This window comes from Pseudorasbora parva, chromosome 12 (genome assembly GCF_024679245.1).
Source record: "Pseudorasbora parva isolate DD20220531a chromosome 12, ASM2467924v1, whole genome shotgun sequence".
Classification (NCBI taxonomy): Eukaryota; Metazoa; Chordata; class Actinopteri; order Cypriniformes; family Gobionidae; genus Pseudorasbora; species Pseudorasbora parva.
In genome coordinates this window covers 17,509,369-17,527,119 of record NC_090183.1, presented here as the reverse complement: position 1 = coordinate 17,527,119, position 17,751 = coordinate 17,509,369, and the positions used below count along the sequence as shown (strand labels likewise).

General features: G+C 40.1%; 2 protein-coding genes across 2 annotated transcripts in view; both read right to left on the bottom strand.

Annotated features, from left to right (window-relative positions):
* The window catches only part of cacng5a (calcium channel, voltage-dependent, gamma subunit 5a), a 34,225-nt gene extending 33,449 nt beyond the window's left edge, over positions 1-776 (bottom strand). Inside the window, exon 1 of the mRNA XM_067458354.1 lies at positions 558-776. Coding sequence (XP_067314455.1) covers positions 558-753 — 196 coding nt within the window. The 5' untranslated portion in view covers positions 754-776. The remainder of the gene's footprint in view (positions 1-557) is intronic.
* A 12,904-nt stretch (positions 777-13,680) lies between these two features.
* prkcaa (protein kinase C, alpha, a) overlaps positions 13,681-17,751 on the bottom strand; it is a 173,930-nt gene continuing 169,859 nt past the window's right edge. Inside the window, exon 17 of the mRNA XM_067459379.1 lies at positions 13,681-17,278. Within this exon, the coding sequence (XP_067315480.1) occupies positions 17,120-17,278 (159 nt within the window). The 3' untranslated portion in view covers positions 13,681-17,119. The remainder of the gene's footprint in view (positions 17,279-17,751) is intronic.

The following is a 17,751-nucleotide window of genomic DNA, read 5'->3' as shown; positions in this document are numbered from 1 at the left end:
ATTATTATAGACAATTAAATTTTTTAAAATCTATTTAACCATATAAATAATGTACACCATAAAACTCAAATATGCATCACCACACACACACACACACACACACACACACACACACACACACACACACACACACACACACACACACACACACACACACGTTGGTCTATGTGGTTTACAGGGACTCTCCATAGGCGTAATGGTTTTTATACCGTACAAACCGTATTGTCTATCCCCTTACACTGCCCCTGCCCCTAAACCTACCCATCACAGGAAACATTCTGCATTTTTACTTTCTCAAAAAAACATCATTTAGTATGTTTTTAAGGCCATTTGAATTATGAGGACATTTTATATGTCCTCATAAACCACCTTTATAGTGTAATACCAGTGTAATACCCATGTTGTTATACAAATTTGTGTCCTCATAAACCACATAAACAGGCTCACACACACACACACACACACACACACACACACACACACACACACACACACACACACACACACACACACACACACACACACACACACACACACACACACACACACACACTTACCTGCAAGAAAACAGACTCTCCAGAGCCCTGAATGGAGAGACATACGAATTTCAGTGCTTTGATTGAGAGGTAGGATGACCCCCTCTTCCAGGTAGAGCCAGTAGTCGGTGCTGACGGCAATACCCAGCAGCCCCAGACTACACACAGCAAACACACTGCTGAGGAGTGTCAGTGCCTTTCTACCACACAAACTCATCTTTCACATCAGCAGAGGGTTCAATCTGCAGAAAACAGGAGCTGTAGTGAGAGAGGAAAATCCTTAAATAAGCTTAAATAACTTAATCTTCTATTTAACATCTGAATAGTTTTTTTTAAAGACCCCCTGTGATGAAAATCAAGTTTTAATGTTGTTTATATGTCTGTTTGGAGTAGTTAATATGCTTTAAGACAATATGTGCAAAATCACAAGTCAGGCAAAGCAACTCATAACATTAACACTGGAATTATTCTTTGCATCAAGGATGTTTCTGCAGTTTTATGCATAGAATCAGTTAATCAAGGTGTCGTCTATCAGTCCAACACACACACACACACACACACACACACACACACACACACACACACACACACACACACACACACACACACACACACACACGGCAAGCTGAATTCCGATGATGTATCAGGCAAGTATATATTTGATTAGTATACCGCTGCAGCTTTATGTGAAGACCAAAGAGTGTAAAGACCAGTGAGTCTACCTGTGCGAGTCTACAGTGAAAGGACACAGACAAGGCACTTAGGGTTACTTCAGCGATTAGCATATGGCTTTGTATCAGTAGAAACCCTGGAGTATATTCTAATAATAAGGAAGGAATCTTACTCCTGCTGCATTTGTGACACTCACTCAGTGGCTAAATAACATTATATTGAACAGACACATTCAGTTTTTAATTGTAGGGTCTGTTCTCTAACTGAACTGATTTTATGAAGATGTATGTGGTGGGAAAGGGTCCAGTCACAGTGATTCAGTAGTGGTGGCTTTGGGAGTGGCCTCGTAGGGCAGCAAAGCATTCTGGGAATTTTTGCCTTTCATCCCCATGAGACAAAAATACATTTTCTTTTCGCAGTATAGAAAGTATCGAACCACATTCAAAAATAATTTTGCATTTCTACTACATTAATGACCCAGTTTAAATACAGATTCATCTTCCCACCACTGAAGTATCCCTTTAAGTATTGCTTTTTCCCCTTCCTTTTCTACAGCTTGATCTTATCTGTGTTTTTGTGACCTGGTTTTACTATATGCTTCCAAATTCCTACTATTACTAACTTGTAAATACGTCAGATATTGTCACATGTCAGAGGCAGAGCAATCCTAAAAACCTCCATACTATCCCTTATGTCTGGAATTGCCAGTCTGTACACAAAACAGACTTCATTACATCTATTAGTCATTCAGGTCTCAACCTCATGGTCCTGACCGAGACCTGGATTAGACCAGAGGACACTGCCACACATGCAGCCCTCTCCACAAATTTTAATTTTTACATAAATCCTTTGTCTGAATGAGAGTGTGTGTGTGTGTGGGGGGGGGGGGGGGGGGGATACTAGTCTGTTCATCTTTATAGGATGGAAATTTAATCCTTTACCATCTCTGTGTGACATTAGCTCTGAATCGATTGCAATACTATACAAGCCCTATTCATTCATAGTTTTACTGTAGCTGAATAAACTGAAGATTGTGAAACTTTGATTAAACATGACTAATAAACACATGAATACGACAATATATGGTGTATTTAAGTTTTTCAAGCCTTCGCAAGTATGTTCATGACAAAAAGTTTATTTAAACTTCAATGCTAATCGACATTGTCGATTGTATTCTATACAGTGATAAAGGCTATGAAATACTATGTTGTGTGCCTTATTCTGTGCAAGAAGAAACATCATCTCACACAAGGATGCTCAACTGTCGTTATAAAATGAGTTTGGAGTAAAAACATGTCATTAAATGTTGTCTTTTGTTCGATGAGAGATTCATAAATGCTTCTCATGTTTGGAAAGATGTTTGATGCATGTTCCAAGTGCACATTATAAGCAATTCAAAAGTTGCAGTGCTTTCAGATTGAGCAGCATTTACTACTGATCACAGAGCCGGGTTTTACTTACAAGCTGTGCATACATTTTTTTATCGCAACCTTAGCGATTTTATAAAGCAAAACCGGTTTAAGCGCAATTTTGGGTTAATTAGGATTAATCGTGCAGCCCTACAAGGTAACTTTTTGGAAGACTTGGATGTGTTAATGTGAGATGGCATAGTTGTGGATTAAAAAACAAAAAAAAAACACACACTCTTCCATTCTGATTAGAACAACAAACAGGCTCTCCCCACTCAGTGATGCACCCACTGAGAATCCTGTTGAAAGTGCCCTAGTTATTGGCGATTCTATTACACGGAACGTGAAAATAAAGACACCAGCCATCATAGTTACAAGTTTACTGGGAGCCAGAGCGCCTGATATCAAAGCAAATTTAATAGTGCGGGCTAATGCTAATCATAAATTCTTTAAGATTATTATTAACGGCAGCACTAATGATGTTGGACTTCACCAGTCAGAGATCACCAAAATTAACATTAAAGAGGTGTGTGAATTTGCGAGTACTGTCACGGTTAGTAAGTCCGCTGTCTCATTCTAGTCTTGTGTGTGTGTGTGTGTGTGTGTGTGTGTGTGTGTGTGTGTGTGTGTGTGTGTGTGTGTGTGTGTGTGTGTGCGTGTGCGGTGGAGGTGTATGTTGTGTGGGTGTGTGTCATTACGTTGTTTGTTCTGAGGGGCGTGGTCACTCATTAGCCTGATCAGCAGCAGCTGCACATCATCATACCAGCCTACTTAATGCCTTCTCTCCCTCTCCATGTTGTCAGATTGTTGTTTGAGTCTCCTATGTCGCTTGCCTGTTCCTTGTTCCTCGTGTTTCCTGTGTACTGGACTCTGGACTCTTCACTCGTCGATCTCACCACGGATTCACCTTCACCATCACGCAGTCTTCGGGATCCCATCTCAGTCCCTGCGTCACGCTCTCCTGCTGTCTGTGTTTCTCACTAACTGTTCTATGAATTTTTTGCTACAGCCGATGACGTTCGAGTCAGAGGAGTCTAAGGTGCTATTCATTCTGACTTTACTGAAGGGTAAATCGGCTCTCTGGGGAACGGCGGTGTGGGAGAATAAGGAACCATGCTGCGCCTCGGTTCCATGCACTAGCCGCCGAAATGAAGAGAGTGTTCGACTGAAAGTTAGCGGGCAAGGAAGCGGCCAAAAGACTCGCCGACCTTAAACAAGGAAGCTCCTCAGTGGCCGACTACTCGATTGAGTTTCGCACTCTGGCAGCTGAGTGCAAATGAAACGAGGAGGCACAGTGGGATATGTTCCTGCATGGGCTGGCCGACTGTGTTCAACAAGAGATTTATATGTTGGATTTGCCTCCTCAGCTCAACGGGCTTGTTGATCTGGCGCTGCGGGTGGACGCTTGCATTAATCGACTGGGCCAACATGTTCAGACGGTCCACGACCACGGAGGCGCAAGAGGTCGTGGCGGCGTGGAGGAGAACCCGGTCGGTCCCATCGATCACGAGCCCATGCAGGTGGAGAGAGCCCGGCTTTCCCGGGAGGAGAGAGAGTCGGAGGTCCCAAGGACTGTGCGGGCCGGGGACATTTTCTACACTCGTGCCCGGTAAAAGATCAAGCCTGATGGTAAAGTTGAGGCTACTATCGGGTGGGATCTCCACCGGGAAGACCTCACCATCCACTCTCCTTCCAGTAAGACTGAGATGGGGGAACAACAGGACTCACAATGCACGTGCACTTGTGTATTCCGGGGCTGAGGGAAACTTTTTGGATATTCGACTGGCACACAAGTTACACCTTCCCATCTCATCCCTTCTTGGCCAGATCTTGGTCAGTGCACTCAACGAACAACCACTTCCCAACATCTCCATTTCAAATGGACCCATAACCCCCATCACCTCTGGCAACCATACCGAGACGATCTCCTTCCTCCTTATGCACTCACCCGTCGCACCCATTGTGTTAGGGCACCCCTGGCTGGTGAAACAATCCCCGGGTGGACAGGGGCTCCAATTCAGTGTTCATGTGGAGTGAGTCCTGCCACGGGTCTTGTCTTGTCTCTGCTTGTTCTTCTGTTTCTGTTTCTGTGTTTCAGGAGAAGGCGACGGATTTGTCAAACGTGCCTGCGGAGTATCTGGACCTGAAGGAGGTGTTCAGTAAGTCTCAAGCTGCTTCTCTTCCTCCGCATCGTCCTTATGACTGTGCTATAGACCTAGTGGCAGGTAAATCTCCACCTAAGGGCAAACTTTACTCTCTTTCCGTTCCTGAGAGGGAGGCCATGGAGAAATATATTTCTGATTCTCTAGCGGCCGGGTTCATCGAAACTTCCTCTTCTCCAGCGGGGGCAGGGTTCTTTTTGTGGGTAAGAAGGATGGTTCTCAGCGACCTTGTATTGATTATCGAGAGCTGAACAATATCACAGTAAAGAATACGTATCCTTTGCCGCTGATATCTTTAGCTTTTGAGAGGTTGCATGGAGCATCCATGTTCACAAAATTGGATTTATGTAATGCCTATCATTTGGTTCGCATCAGGAAGGGGGATGAATGGAAAACCACGATTAACATCCCCAGGGGGCATTTTGAATACTTGGTTATGCCTTTCGGCCTTTCCAACTCCCCAGCGGGTTTCCAGGCACTTGTCAATGACGTGTTGAGAGACATGGTTGATCAGTTCATATATGTTTACCTGGATGACATAATGATTTTTTCTTTGTCTCTCCAGGAACACGTGCAACACGTCAGACGAGTGCTTCAGAGGTTGTTACAGAATGGGCTTTTTGTGAAGGCGGAGAAATGCGATTTTCATGCACAGCCTGTTTCCTTCCTAGGTTATATCGTCTCTTCCGAGGGAGTGCGCATGGACCCTGACAAAGTGAAGGCTATGATAGATTGGCCAAGTCCAGATTCCCGTAAGGCCCTACAGCGGTTTCTGGGGTTCGCCAACTTTTATCGGCGTTTCATTCGCAACTTCAGCCAACTAGCCACACCTCTGACTGCCATGACCTCCCCCAGAACTACGTTCAAGTGGTCGGATACAGCTGAGGCTGTATTCTCCAACCTCAAAAGTCGCTTTGTTTCGGCTCCCATCTTAGTCGCCCCTTATCCCACACGTCAGTTCGTGGTGGAGGTCGAGGCGTCAGAGGTGGGGGTAGGTGCAGTTCTCTCCCAGCACGCTTCCTCGGACGACAAGATGCACCCCTGCGCATTTTTCTCCCATCGTTTATCACCCGCCGAACGTAACTATGACATTGGTAACAGAGAGTTGTGGTCGGGGGTACCTTTCATCGTCTGGACCGACCATAAGAACCTTGAATATATTAGATCTGCCAAAAGACTCAACTCCAGGCAGGCTCGGTGGGCAGGCTCCAGGCTTTTTTTCCGGACGTTTTAACTTTTCTCTCTTGTACTGCCTGGGTTCCAAGAACATCAAACCTGATTCATTATCTTGCATTTTTGATCCATCCGAGCACCCGGTTACTCCCGAGTGTATTTTACCAGAGAAAGTAGTTATCTCCACACTCGTATGGGAGGTTGAATCGAGGGTCAAGACGGCCTAAGAAGGTGTAACGCCTCTGCCCGGTTGCCCACCGAATCATTTGTTTGTTCTGGAGGGGTTATGGTCCATCGTAATCTGATGGGGGCATTGCTCCAACGTGGCCTGTCTTCCAGGAATAAGTCGCACTAGGCACTTAGTTAAGCAATGCTTTTGGTGGCCATTACTGGCTCGCGATGTCCATGATTTTGTTTTGGCTTGCTCGGTTTGTGCGGTTGGTAAGACGTCTAACCGACCTCCAGATGGGTTACTCCAACCACTGTCAGTCCCTTTGAGACCCTGGTCCCACATTGTGCTAGATTTTGTCACTGCCCTCCCACCCTCTAAGGGTATGACGGTTGTTTTGACCATTGTGGACTGGTTCTCGAAGGCGGCACATTTCATTCCCTTGCCCAAATAACCTTCAGCCAAGGAGACAGCGGTTAGTGTCACTGATCACGTCTTTCAGTTACATGGCCTCCTGATGGACATGGTTTCTGACAGGGGTCCTCAGTTTGTGTCCAAATTTTGGACTGAGTTTTGTAAATTATTAGATTTTGTTTTGGCTTGCTCGGTTTGTGCGGTTGGAAAGACGTCTAACCGACCTCCAGATGGGTTACTCCAACCGCCGTCAGTCCCTTTGAGACCCTGGTCCCACATTGAGCTAGATTTTGTCACTGCCCTCCCACCCTCTAAGGGTATGACGGTTGTTTTGACCGTTGTGGATCGGTTCTCGAAGGCGGCACATTTCATTCCCTTGCCCAAATTGCCTTCAGCCAAGGAGACAGCGGTTACTGTCATTGATCACGTCTTTCAGTTACATGGCCTCCCGATGGACATGGTTTCTGACAGGGGTCCTCAGTTTGTGTCCAAATTTTGGACTGGGTTTTGTAAATTATTAGGAGCTACAGTCAGTTTGTCTTCGGTTTACCATCCACCTTCATCCAGAGGTGTCACCGCACGTGGACTAGAGCCCGCGAGACTCTACTCTATCTCAGTCCCTGCGTCATGCTCTCCTGCTGTCTGTGTTCCCACTCCACTGCTTCTGTGGAGGAGCGTTTGTCCATGATCTTTCATTACTATTTTGAGTATCTGTTCAATAAACATTGCCTTTATGCATTGCATTTGCTTCCGTCCTGTTTATAAGTACAATGTCACCTGAAGTAGTTTGCTCTGGACCCTTTCCTGTTCATCGGAGTGATAAGATATACTTAGCAGACAATCATCACACAATGGCTGGTTGTCTAAGTGGTGTCCACAGAATAACTTAGGTTTCATATAAAATTGGAAAAGCTTTTGGTGCAGACCTGACCTGTTAATGAGATATGGTATTCACACCTCCCGGGATGGTGCCGCTCTTCTCTCTAGTAATATGACACATAGGCTTAGAGTTAAACCTTGACTATCTGGGGACCAGGTCTGGAAGCAGATGGACTGGCTTAACCGACCATCTGCTAGCTTTCTCATGTCACAGAAGTCAGAAAAATCCCACATTTCACCTACATATGATCACATAGAGACTGTCTGTTGTGTCTGATCCACAAATTAGTAAATACAAAAAAACTTTCGAACCCATTGAAGAGTAAAAATTGAACTGATGTTCAATGAATAAAAAACAGATATAATACAGATGAGCAAATGATAAAGCTTGGGTTGCTGAATATTCAATCCCTTCTCTCAAAAGCACTTATTATTAACGTTATGATTACAGAACATAACCTAGATGTGCTGTGTTTGACAGAACCCTGCCTAAAACCTGATGATTACATTACCTTAAATGAGTCCACCCCTTAAGATTATTGTTATAAAGACGAGCCACGTCTGAAAGGCAAAGGTGAGTCGTTGCTGTAATTTGTAGTAATATCTTCAGTATTACTGAGAAGTCTAGTTTCAAATATAATTATTTTGAAGTTCTGGTGCTTTACATAACGTTATGTAGTGTAAATTATAAATCCAGTTTGACATTTGTGCTGGCTATTGTATACAGGTCACCAGGCCATCAGGGCACCATATAGGCTTTATCAAAGAATTTGCTGAATTTCTATCAGAGTTAGCACTGGCATAAAATAAAGTCCTAATTGTTGGTGATTTTAATATCCATGTAGATAATAAAAAAATTGCACTAGGATTGGCATTTAGAGATATTCTAAACTCTACTGGAATAAGGCAACAAGTGTCAGGCCCACTCATTGTCATAATCATACTTTAGACCTAATATTGTCACAGAATAACTGTTAATACCGTTGAAATTCTGCAGCAGAGCGATGACATCTCAGATCATCCACCTCCATAAGTACGATTTTGGCACTCCAACACCCCCAGACACACAAATCCAGTGGAGAATTTGGCCGCCCCATGGAGAAAATTGCATTGGGGTTACTTTTGTTGCAGAGACCTGGCAACCCTGTCAGCCGCTGTTCTTTCCCTGGGCAGCAAATTATAGAACAAGTGGATGCTTCGTAGCCAAGCCTATTCCGCGGCAGAGGAATGCACTCATAAATGTAGGTATTTTGTTTTAATTTACTTAAATAGTTTATAGCTAAACAAGTGTAAAAAGCCATCATTCTGCAATGCAAAACTTTTAATTTCATTTTACGAAGCAATTAGCAGACAGCTGATATTATTTATATGCAAATATTATTTACTGGGTGTGGATTGGAGTTTAGGTAACGACCCATTTGTAATATTTCCACTAGCCTCTTTTGTGTATTATACAACTAATAGCCCTAACTCCATACGAAACCCACATGAATAACACAACCAGTAGATAAGGCAATAGTCTTTTACTTTGTTGTTTATTGTAGTGCTGTCATGCAAGATGACTCCAAATGTTTTAACCAAATTTGAGCGTCCAGAAATATGATTTCTGGAGTATTTTGTATGTATGTACTGCTGCATTATATTTTTTTAAATCTTCTTAAGATTGCACTCCAGTCGTATTATTTTTCAAGTGTTCTCTTGTTTTAGGAAACTTCTGGAGAAAATGGGCCTTCTGTTACTCCCTTGCAGTTAAAAAAAATGTGACAAAGTATGAAAATTATTCACATCTTTGCTGAAATGTATTGTGCTGTTGTTAAGAGGCATGTTTATTGTTTCTGCCTTAGGAACAGGTGAGGGAGTGAGTGGGGAAACTTGGCCATCGTTTTTCCTCATGAATAAGGTGTTGGGACATGACTATTTTTGTAATGCAAGTTAAAATTTGGAAAGAAATTGTTTTATAAATTTGTTATATAAGTTAATGTGTAAACCAAGTTAATTTGTAAATCAAGTCAGTTAGAAACACCAAGAGTTTACTCAAAGTAAGGAGAGTCTAGCCTGACAAGCCAGACCCACATCAAGATGTTTGGTCTGGAAACTCACCATTGACAGGGCTCAATCCGAGGGGCGGGATAAACGGTTGCCTTTGTCTACAACCAACCAGAGCAACGTGAAGCGGAGCTCGTTGATAGATTAAACATTCACTGTTTCCGGTCGGTAAAACTCTGAACACATCATGCCTCTTGAAGAACTACTTCAATGCTGTTCTTTGTTCTTTTCTCAGAGAAAAGCTTAACTCCAAAGTTATTCTTAAAGTCTAAAGTTAAAGTCTTCCAGAGTTGCGGTCAAAGCTGATTCAAAAAAGCGCTGTTTGACAGCCTCTATGTTTACTAGTAGCAAGCAAGCACAACTCGGCCGTCATAATGTTAAGCCCCACCCACCGACTCTATATACGATGTGATTGGCCTGACCAGAGTTTGGTTTTTACAGCTCAGAAGTGTATTGAGAGTTGCTAGACAACACTTACGGTAGATTAGATTTCCTGCCGCTAGGGTGCGTCTAGATTTCAAGGCTAAGGAGCGTTTGCTTTTAGCTATTTTGTCAGCCACAGTTGGAATCAGTTTCCTGAAGAGATCAGATGAGCTCCAACAGTAGACACATTCAAATCCAGACTCAAAACACATCTGTTTAGCTGTGCATTTATTGAATGAGCACTGTGGCACTGTCCGTCTGACAGATTGCACCTTATCTTATCTATGCATCATCTTTTTATTCTCTTTAAAACGGTTTTAGTTTACCTTTGTTCTTATCTTTGGTTATTGTTATTTTATCTATATATCATACTTTTATTCTTTTTTATTCTCTTTACAGTGGTATATTTCTATTTTTTATGCATCTGTTGATTATTATTTTTGGTTAGGGCTGTCTGACTGGAAGAGATTGGAAAAAGAGAGCAGTGTGCTTTACTTCATTCTGCTTGTGGTAGCAGACAGCGGACTCAAGAAAGAAGAGGCCCTGCGGGGCAAAGGTAACGTCCCCTACAGGAGCCCATTTTGGACTGATTTATAAGCTCCAGGAGACATTGCTCCTGCTCCATCTCTTCCATCTCAGATAGGGGTACCCAAATATAGAATCAGGCAGCTAGGGATCGATTTATCACCATTTATTTTTTAATGTACTGACAGAAAATTACCAGTACATTTTCCGTTTTTATTTTTTAAAATAGTATTAAGGGAATTAGTGAAATAAATCAACTTTTTGATGATATTCTTTTAATTATATGACCAACATATGTAGTTTATTATTTATTACACATGTAGTAATTTATTATAATTTAACATTACCTTTAATACTCAGGAAAATTAATGCAATTTGAATATAATGCATACAGAGTGTACACTGCAAACAAGCGTCACACCATGGCAAAACTATAGTAGATTGACAGAACAACTGCTTTCATAATCAACGTAAATTCATTGGATAGTATGGCATATACTGGAACTGGACTGTTAAATTGGCTCCCCATTTTGCCCTGGCTATAGGCCTAAAATACAAAACGTAAGTTAAAACATGTTAGTAAAAATATTAGTTGTTATAAAGAATGCATGAAGTGGTATTTGCATGTAGGTATATTGGCAAATTTAGAGTAAAAAAAGGAAAATCTGTGAAACGCGGATTGACCACGAATTACTCCAGGCTTCTGGACAGAGGGAATCTGTCCTTGGTGCTGAAGCTGAACCCGTTTCCAAAGACAGAATACACTGTGGCAGCCATCATTATTCCCCCTTCAGTGCATTACTGTGCGTTTATTATAGGCATATACATTATAAAATAATAATATATTTCTGCATGTATTTACAGCATTACATTTTAATTAATAAAACTGTCTGTCTTCATTAAGGTGTTGTAAATACCTTTTAGCCTACATTTTGCACTATATGACTCCAAGAGACGCACTTTCACACACGACGCAGTAACTTTGACTTCTATAAAGTCCATCTGTTTCTCCACCATTTGCGTTCATTGACAAAAACAGCATAGCCCAAAAATCATTCCCATTAATACAATCTGAGAAAAAAAAGTTTGATTTCCCTCCTGAAATTTAATAAGAAAATGTGGATACTGATGTTCAGTGGAATCTGAACTCGTCTTATAAATTGTTATATTAGGCTAAATCTGCACATGAGCCCAATTATTCAATGCCATAAACAACGCAAACATCAGTTATTATTAGTCCCACATACCTGCGCTGAGACGTGCCTATGTAGCGCGCGTTCTTCAGTTCTTCTCTGAGAAAGTGTTCAACAGCCTTTATTTAATCACAGAGAGGTTTGATACGAACCTTTAAAAAACAAAACAACAAGAACAAAAAAACAAACATCTAAAACCCTTCACACATGTACATGGTGAGACGCGTCTCTCATCTTGCTGCTTAATGTTGGAGATGCTCTGACATCTCTCTCCCTCTCTCTGCACGTCACTGGCGGGTCACGGACTGACAACGACGCAACGGCTGCGTACTGTGTCACTCTTGTGTTATTGGTTTTAGATAGATGATGTAGAGTAGAAAATTGCATGTAGCGTCATGACTTATGTTATGGATGATGTATTTGGAGTAATGTTAATGTTGTAGTTTATAGAGTTTGACTAGTGGCATAAAGTTAGGAAAGCTTTGCGGCATAGCCTTTTTTACTTAGGAAGTGTGACCGACATATAAACAACAAACATATATATATATATATATATATATATATATATATATATATATATATATATATTTGGCGCTTAATATTTAGAGTAAATTAAATCTGTAATCGATAATAGGCTAATAACAACATGTGGCCAGTGTAAAAGTGGGAGATAATTCGATAATCTAGATTTCCCCGTCTACCGGGGCTTTGAAAAAGGGCTCTTGTGCGCAATAAAAAATGTACTGGTCCATGGGTGCACCATGCAGACCATGCAGGTGGTGTTTTGGGTGTCAGTAGCCTAGCTACTCTGTGGGGAGATGTCTGCATAATTAGATTACTTAAAGGTAAAAGACCCAAACACACAGGGCTTGTAAAAGTCTGAAATTGGAAAGACACACACACACACACACACACACACACACACACACACACACACACACACACACACACACACACACACACACACACACACGTTGGTCTATGTGGTTTACAGGGACTCTCCATAGGCGTAATGGTTTTTATACTGTACAAACCGTATTTTCTATCCCCTTACACTGCCCCTGCCCCTAAACCTACCCATCACAGGAAACATTCTGCATTTTTACTTTCTCAAAAAAACATCATTTAGTATGTTTTTAAGGCAATTTGAATTATGGGGACATTTGATATGTCCTCATAAACCACATTTATAGAGTAATACCAGTGTAATACCCATGTAGTTATACAAATTTGTGTCCTCATAAACCACATAAACAGGCTCTCTCTCACACACACACACACACACACACACACACACACACACACACACACACACACACACGTCTGGTTTATGGGGACTCCCCATAGACGTAATGGTTTTTATACTTACAAACCCTATATTCTATCCCCCTACACAACCCCTACCCCTAAACCTACCCATCACACAAAACTTTCTGGATTTTTACATTTCAAAATAACTCATTCTGTATGATTTATAAGCTGTTGTACCCATGTGGTACCTCAATTAGGTCGCCACAGTAACACAAGTCCCCCAGTCTGTGTGCATTCAGGTTGAAGTCCCCACAAGGTTAGAAAAACATGTTTGTTTTTGTGAAATGTGGGGACATTCCATAGGCATAATGGGTTTTATACTGTACAAACTATATTTTCTATCCCCCTACACTGCCCATAAACCTACCCATCACAGGAAATATTCTGCATTTTTAATTTCTCAAAAAACTCATTATGTATGATTTATAAGCCTTTTGAAAAGTGGGGACATGGGTAATGTCCTCATATTTCACCCTCTCCTTGTAATACCCATGTCATTTATACACGTGTCCTGATATTTCACAAAACACACACACACACACAGCTGCATTTTAATCCATAGGCAGTGCAAATTTGTAAGTCAAGGGACAAAAATCCTGTTTGAGAGGACTGAAAATAAAAATAAAATATTCAGAATGACCATTTCATGTCTTTTGACTCATAGCATTATATTGTTATCTGCACCCTTCTCATGTACATGTTCAAAATAACAGATCACCATAGCCAGCGTCAGGTTTGACTTCAAGAAGGGACATCTACAGACCGAGCTTCATTTTCCCTTCTTTATTTGCAATATCATACATTAGGTATAAATGGCAACATGGATTGCATGGAAAAGCATAGATTACGTTAAGACGACAAAGGCAAGACTAACATACACTGCTACAAAATACAACATTTCACTTGATTTGTTATCGATATTAATATAAGAAAAGAGATAGTGCTTTGGGATCAGTTCAGGACCTTGCTATTTTAGAGACAGAAAGAGAGCAAAATAAGGCATTCTGTTGATTCTGTCCTCTAAATGATAAATAAAACAATCTTCAACTCAACTGATGTCAATAAAACAGGTGGACTAAATCGCACAAAGCAAAAGGACAACAGAGTGATGTACAATACCAAACTTTACACAAAGAACAACAAAGAAATGGGGGAAAAATATTATGATAAAACGAGGAGCAAGATTTTTGCATTCATCTTCGACAAACATAACTTAAAGTACAGGAACATATGGATCGCTCATTAATGGGGAAAGAGTAATAATATTGTTTTTATATTATGGATGTCAAAAATAATTAAGAATTCATTACAATTGACAAGAGATGATTATATAAGCAGATATATTTAAAGGGACAGTTCCCCCCAAAAAGAAAAGTTTGTCACTCACCCTCATGTCATTCTAAACCTGTATCACTTACCAACAATCTCCCAATATCGTCTTCTGTGTTCTGCCGAAGAAAGTCATGGAGAATTTGAATGACATGAGGGTGAAGAAATGATGACAGAATTTATATAATTTTTTTGGGTGAACTGTCCTTTCAAGGGAAAGCTAAAGACCCGAGGCAATAAAAAAGCAGTTCATTCATCCTTTTGTTCATGTATTCAACCATTCATTCAGCAGCACAGGAATAGTAAGGAGTTGGTAAGGCAGATGGATCATCTAACAGTAGAGAAAGCTTGAAGCATGCCACGTTAAACCTGTTTTTAAAAAAATGGCTTCGCAAGTTTCTTTACAACAGCCAAGGTAGTGCACATGATTGATTGGCAGATATCACAGGGATGCAATACTGCTATCTCAGGAGCAGTAACAGCATTACGTTAACAGTACATCTACATGAGACTAGTGTACAAAATACTGGATTGAATACTGGCAATCATCGTATAGTGGCTACGCAGTTAGTGCAACACTGCTCTGGCTGGGTACAGCATGGCACTGACGCAAAGCAGGTTTTTGGAGAGACGCAAGAAAAGAAAGATGGGAGTTTGCATAAGATAATTTAGCACTGAAGGGTTTCTACAGCAAGAACATCTTATTAAATCCACAAAAATAAAAGAAAAGACAGAAGTGAGCTGATCTAAACTATAGGCATGGTGCCATATTTCCATATATTTGCGGTTATGTGGCAAAAAAAAAAAGAGGCAAAAAAAATCCACAAAACTGGTAAGTATATTAGTGCTAGAACAAAACTGACACCATGTGATTTCCCATCTGATTCATTTATCTAATTCTGAAATTCACTAAAGAATTTGATTTACTTCTCGAGTCTAAGAGAAGCAAAAGATGGGAAGAAAGACATTCAAACTACACCACAAACTACAATATAAAGACATTAAAATATGATGTTCAGAGTTACAATATTAACTATGAAAAGAGAAAAATATTTTATATGCATCTGCCTGGTTCATAGTCCATGCTGTAATAATCTTATAATCTCAAATGTATCTTTCATTGATAAAACATTCTTCATTAATGCAAACAACTTTTGCCAAGTGTATTCGTTCCGTACCCAAGCATGCAAGCACATACAAGTTATCAGACCATAGTAGGATGACAGCAGCCAATCAGCTAACACTTTAAAACCATGGAATCCAATCAGGTCACACATAACAGCCAAAGCAGTGGTGTTGTGACAAAATACAGTTGGAAAATCAAATGGGGAAAACACATTTGTAAATGGTTTCATTATGCAAAGTACAAGGTCAGAGTACACACCAATGATAACAACAGTTGCACAAATATCTACCTGAATATGGTAGCATTATATCAGCTGACTGTGTGATGACATGGTTAATACAAAACTACACATTTAAAAGGGACAATGATCACAAAAGTGGACTATGAAAGTTACTAAAACATGTAAACCAGCTAATAATTGTACTTCTGTATTGTTAAAGCAAACTCACTTTCATTCGTTTCCCTGTTGTAAATTTGCCCTAATGACATACCTTTGCAATGTAATGTCACGTTTAGTAGGTATAAAAAGGTTCTTATATTGTTTAAATAGCCTGTATTATTAACTATAAGCAAAATGTTGAAGCAGCAGGAGGAGAAAGTGTCATGATGTTACATTTTACAATAAGTCATGTTAAATCTAAACATAATGATATAAAGGTAATTCTGCAGGTACAGCAGAATTTGACATTTACTATTATATATTTACTTATATGGCGATGATTTATCAGTCTTTCTTAATATGGCTCATTGAAAGAAAATAAACAACACGCACGTGCACACACACGTTTTCTCATGTTTCCAGGACGTTTTCTACTATGGCAAAAAGATGATATTTTAAAAACACTGTGAATTAAAGGGATAACGAATACCTTTATAGTCTCACATTTTATATGGGTAAAAATGTATATCTTTTCACTGTGAAAGAAAGCCATTTTATATGAACCGTCAAGTATTCTTTAAAAAAAAAAAATCTTAAAACCTGAAAATTGTCATAAACATTTCACGTATCTAAAGCTCTGTTGGCTTGAGGACTGCGGAAATTCTTGGTACACTTTTTTTACCATAGAACAAACTAATTAAATACGAGTTGTTAAACTGGTGTACCAAATTGTCATTTCATACCTGAAATATGTGCAAATGTAAGTTATTTAAAACATTTAACAACACTCCCAATGAGAAAACACTGGAGACTCCAAAATGTGAGTACTGAATCCGACACCAGAAGTACAGAAGTACTGTAAATAGATACAGAGAAAATGGTATAGTGCTAAGGGGAAGACAGGAACCCCATCAGCTTTGGCGATAACCTATAGAAATCCTGACCGGGAAGACTGTCTTAGGAAGCACACAACTCTGTTTCTTTTATGGGACTTAGGACAGATGTGGTGAAATCATTCTGTGTCATCTACCAGTTTGATATAAGTTGGCCTCCTAGACTTTTAAAAACTGATTAGCACAAAGTCACATGGTCAGTTTGTGATGTAAACAGCTCTTCCTAAACAGAGTTTAAGTGTTACACTTCTCTCAATCTATTTTAAATTATTAAGGTAAACTCTTCGACTGGCCTACATTGAAATGATGCAAAAAACGGGAAAAATTAATTGCTATTTTTTTTTTAAACAAAAAAGATAGGAGATCACTTGAAATTATAGTGGTTTTGGTTTAACGTTTGTTAGATAAAAGGTAATGGTAAGGGCAGAGTTTTAGGGTAGTAGGTTGGTAGATTTACATTCATTGCCCCTTTTTCCGGTTTTATTCACTTTTAACGATGGAGGGGAATTGAGGGTTGACAAAGGAAAATCCATCGAATTCTGCCTGGTCGATGTTGGCGATAACCAGCTCGTCAGGAGGAGTCAGTTGAGGCTGTATGCGTGTGAAGAACTTGTCAAAGTTCTCTGCCCCCTTTCCACACTAGAAAACAAAAAAAGAGGTAGCAAGTGAGAAAAAGATCACAGAAAAGATTATTTTGACACAGCTCACTTTAATACTACAATCATATACTACAATCATACACACAATACATTAGTTACAAATGGAAAATGTCAGAGGTTCGTAAAATAGACGTAAACAATAGACATTGTAAGGCAGATAGCAATCATGGTTAATATAGTTTGACTAACTGTTTTATCTTAGGTTGGAATTCTGAATAAGATTTTTTTTCCAGGAAAGGTGTTTACATTCTTTGTAGAAAATATGGGATTTTGATGCCTATTTCTACTTCTGCTCACAATTCCTTCATGTCCAAAGCACAGATAAACACTCAAATTTCAGATTATATGCCCTAGTTCCTCTTCATCTGGATGATTCAATTGACTCTACTAGTTTGCACAGCTGAGGAAGCCAAATATACTGACACCTGACAGTATTCTGACATGAATACTCTG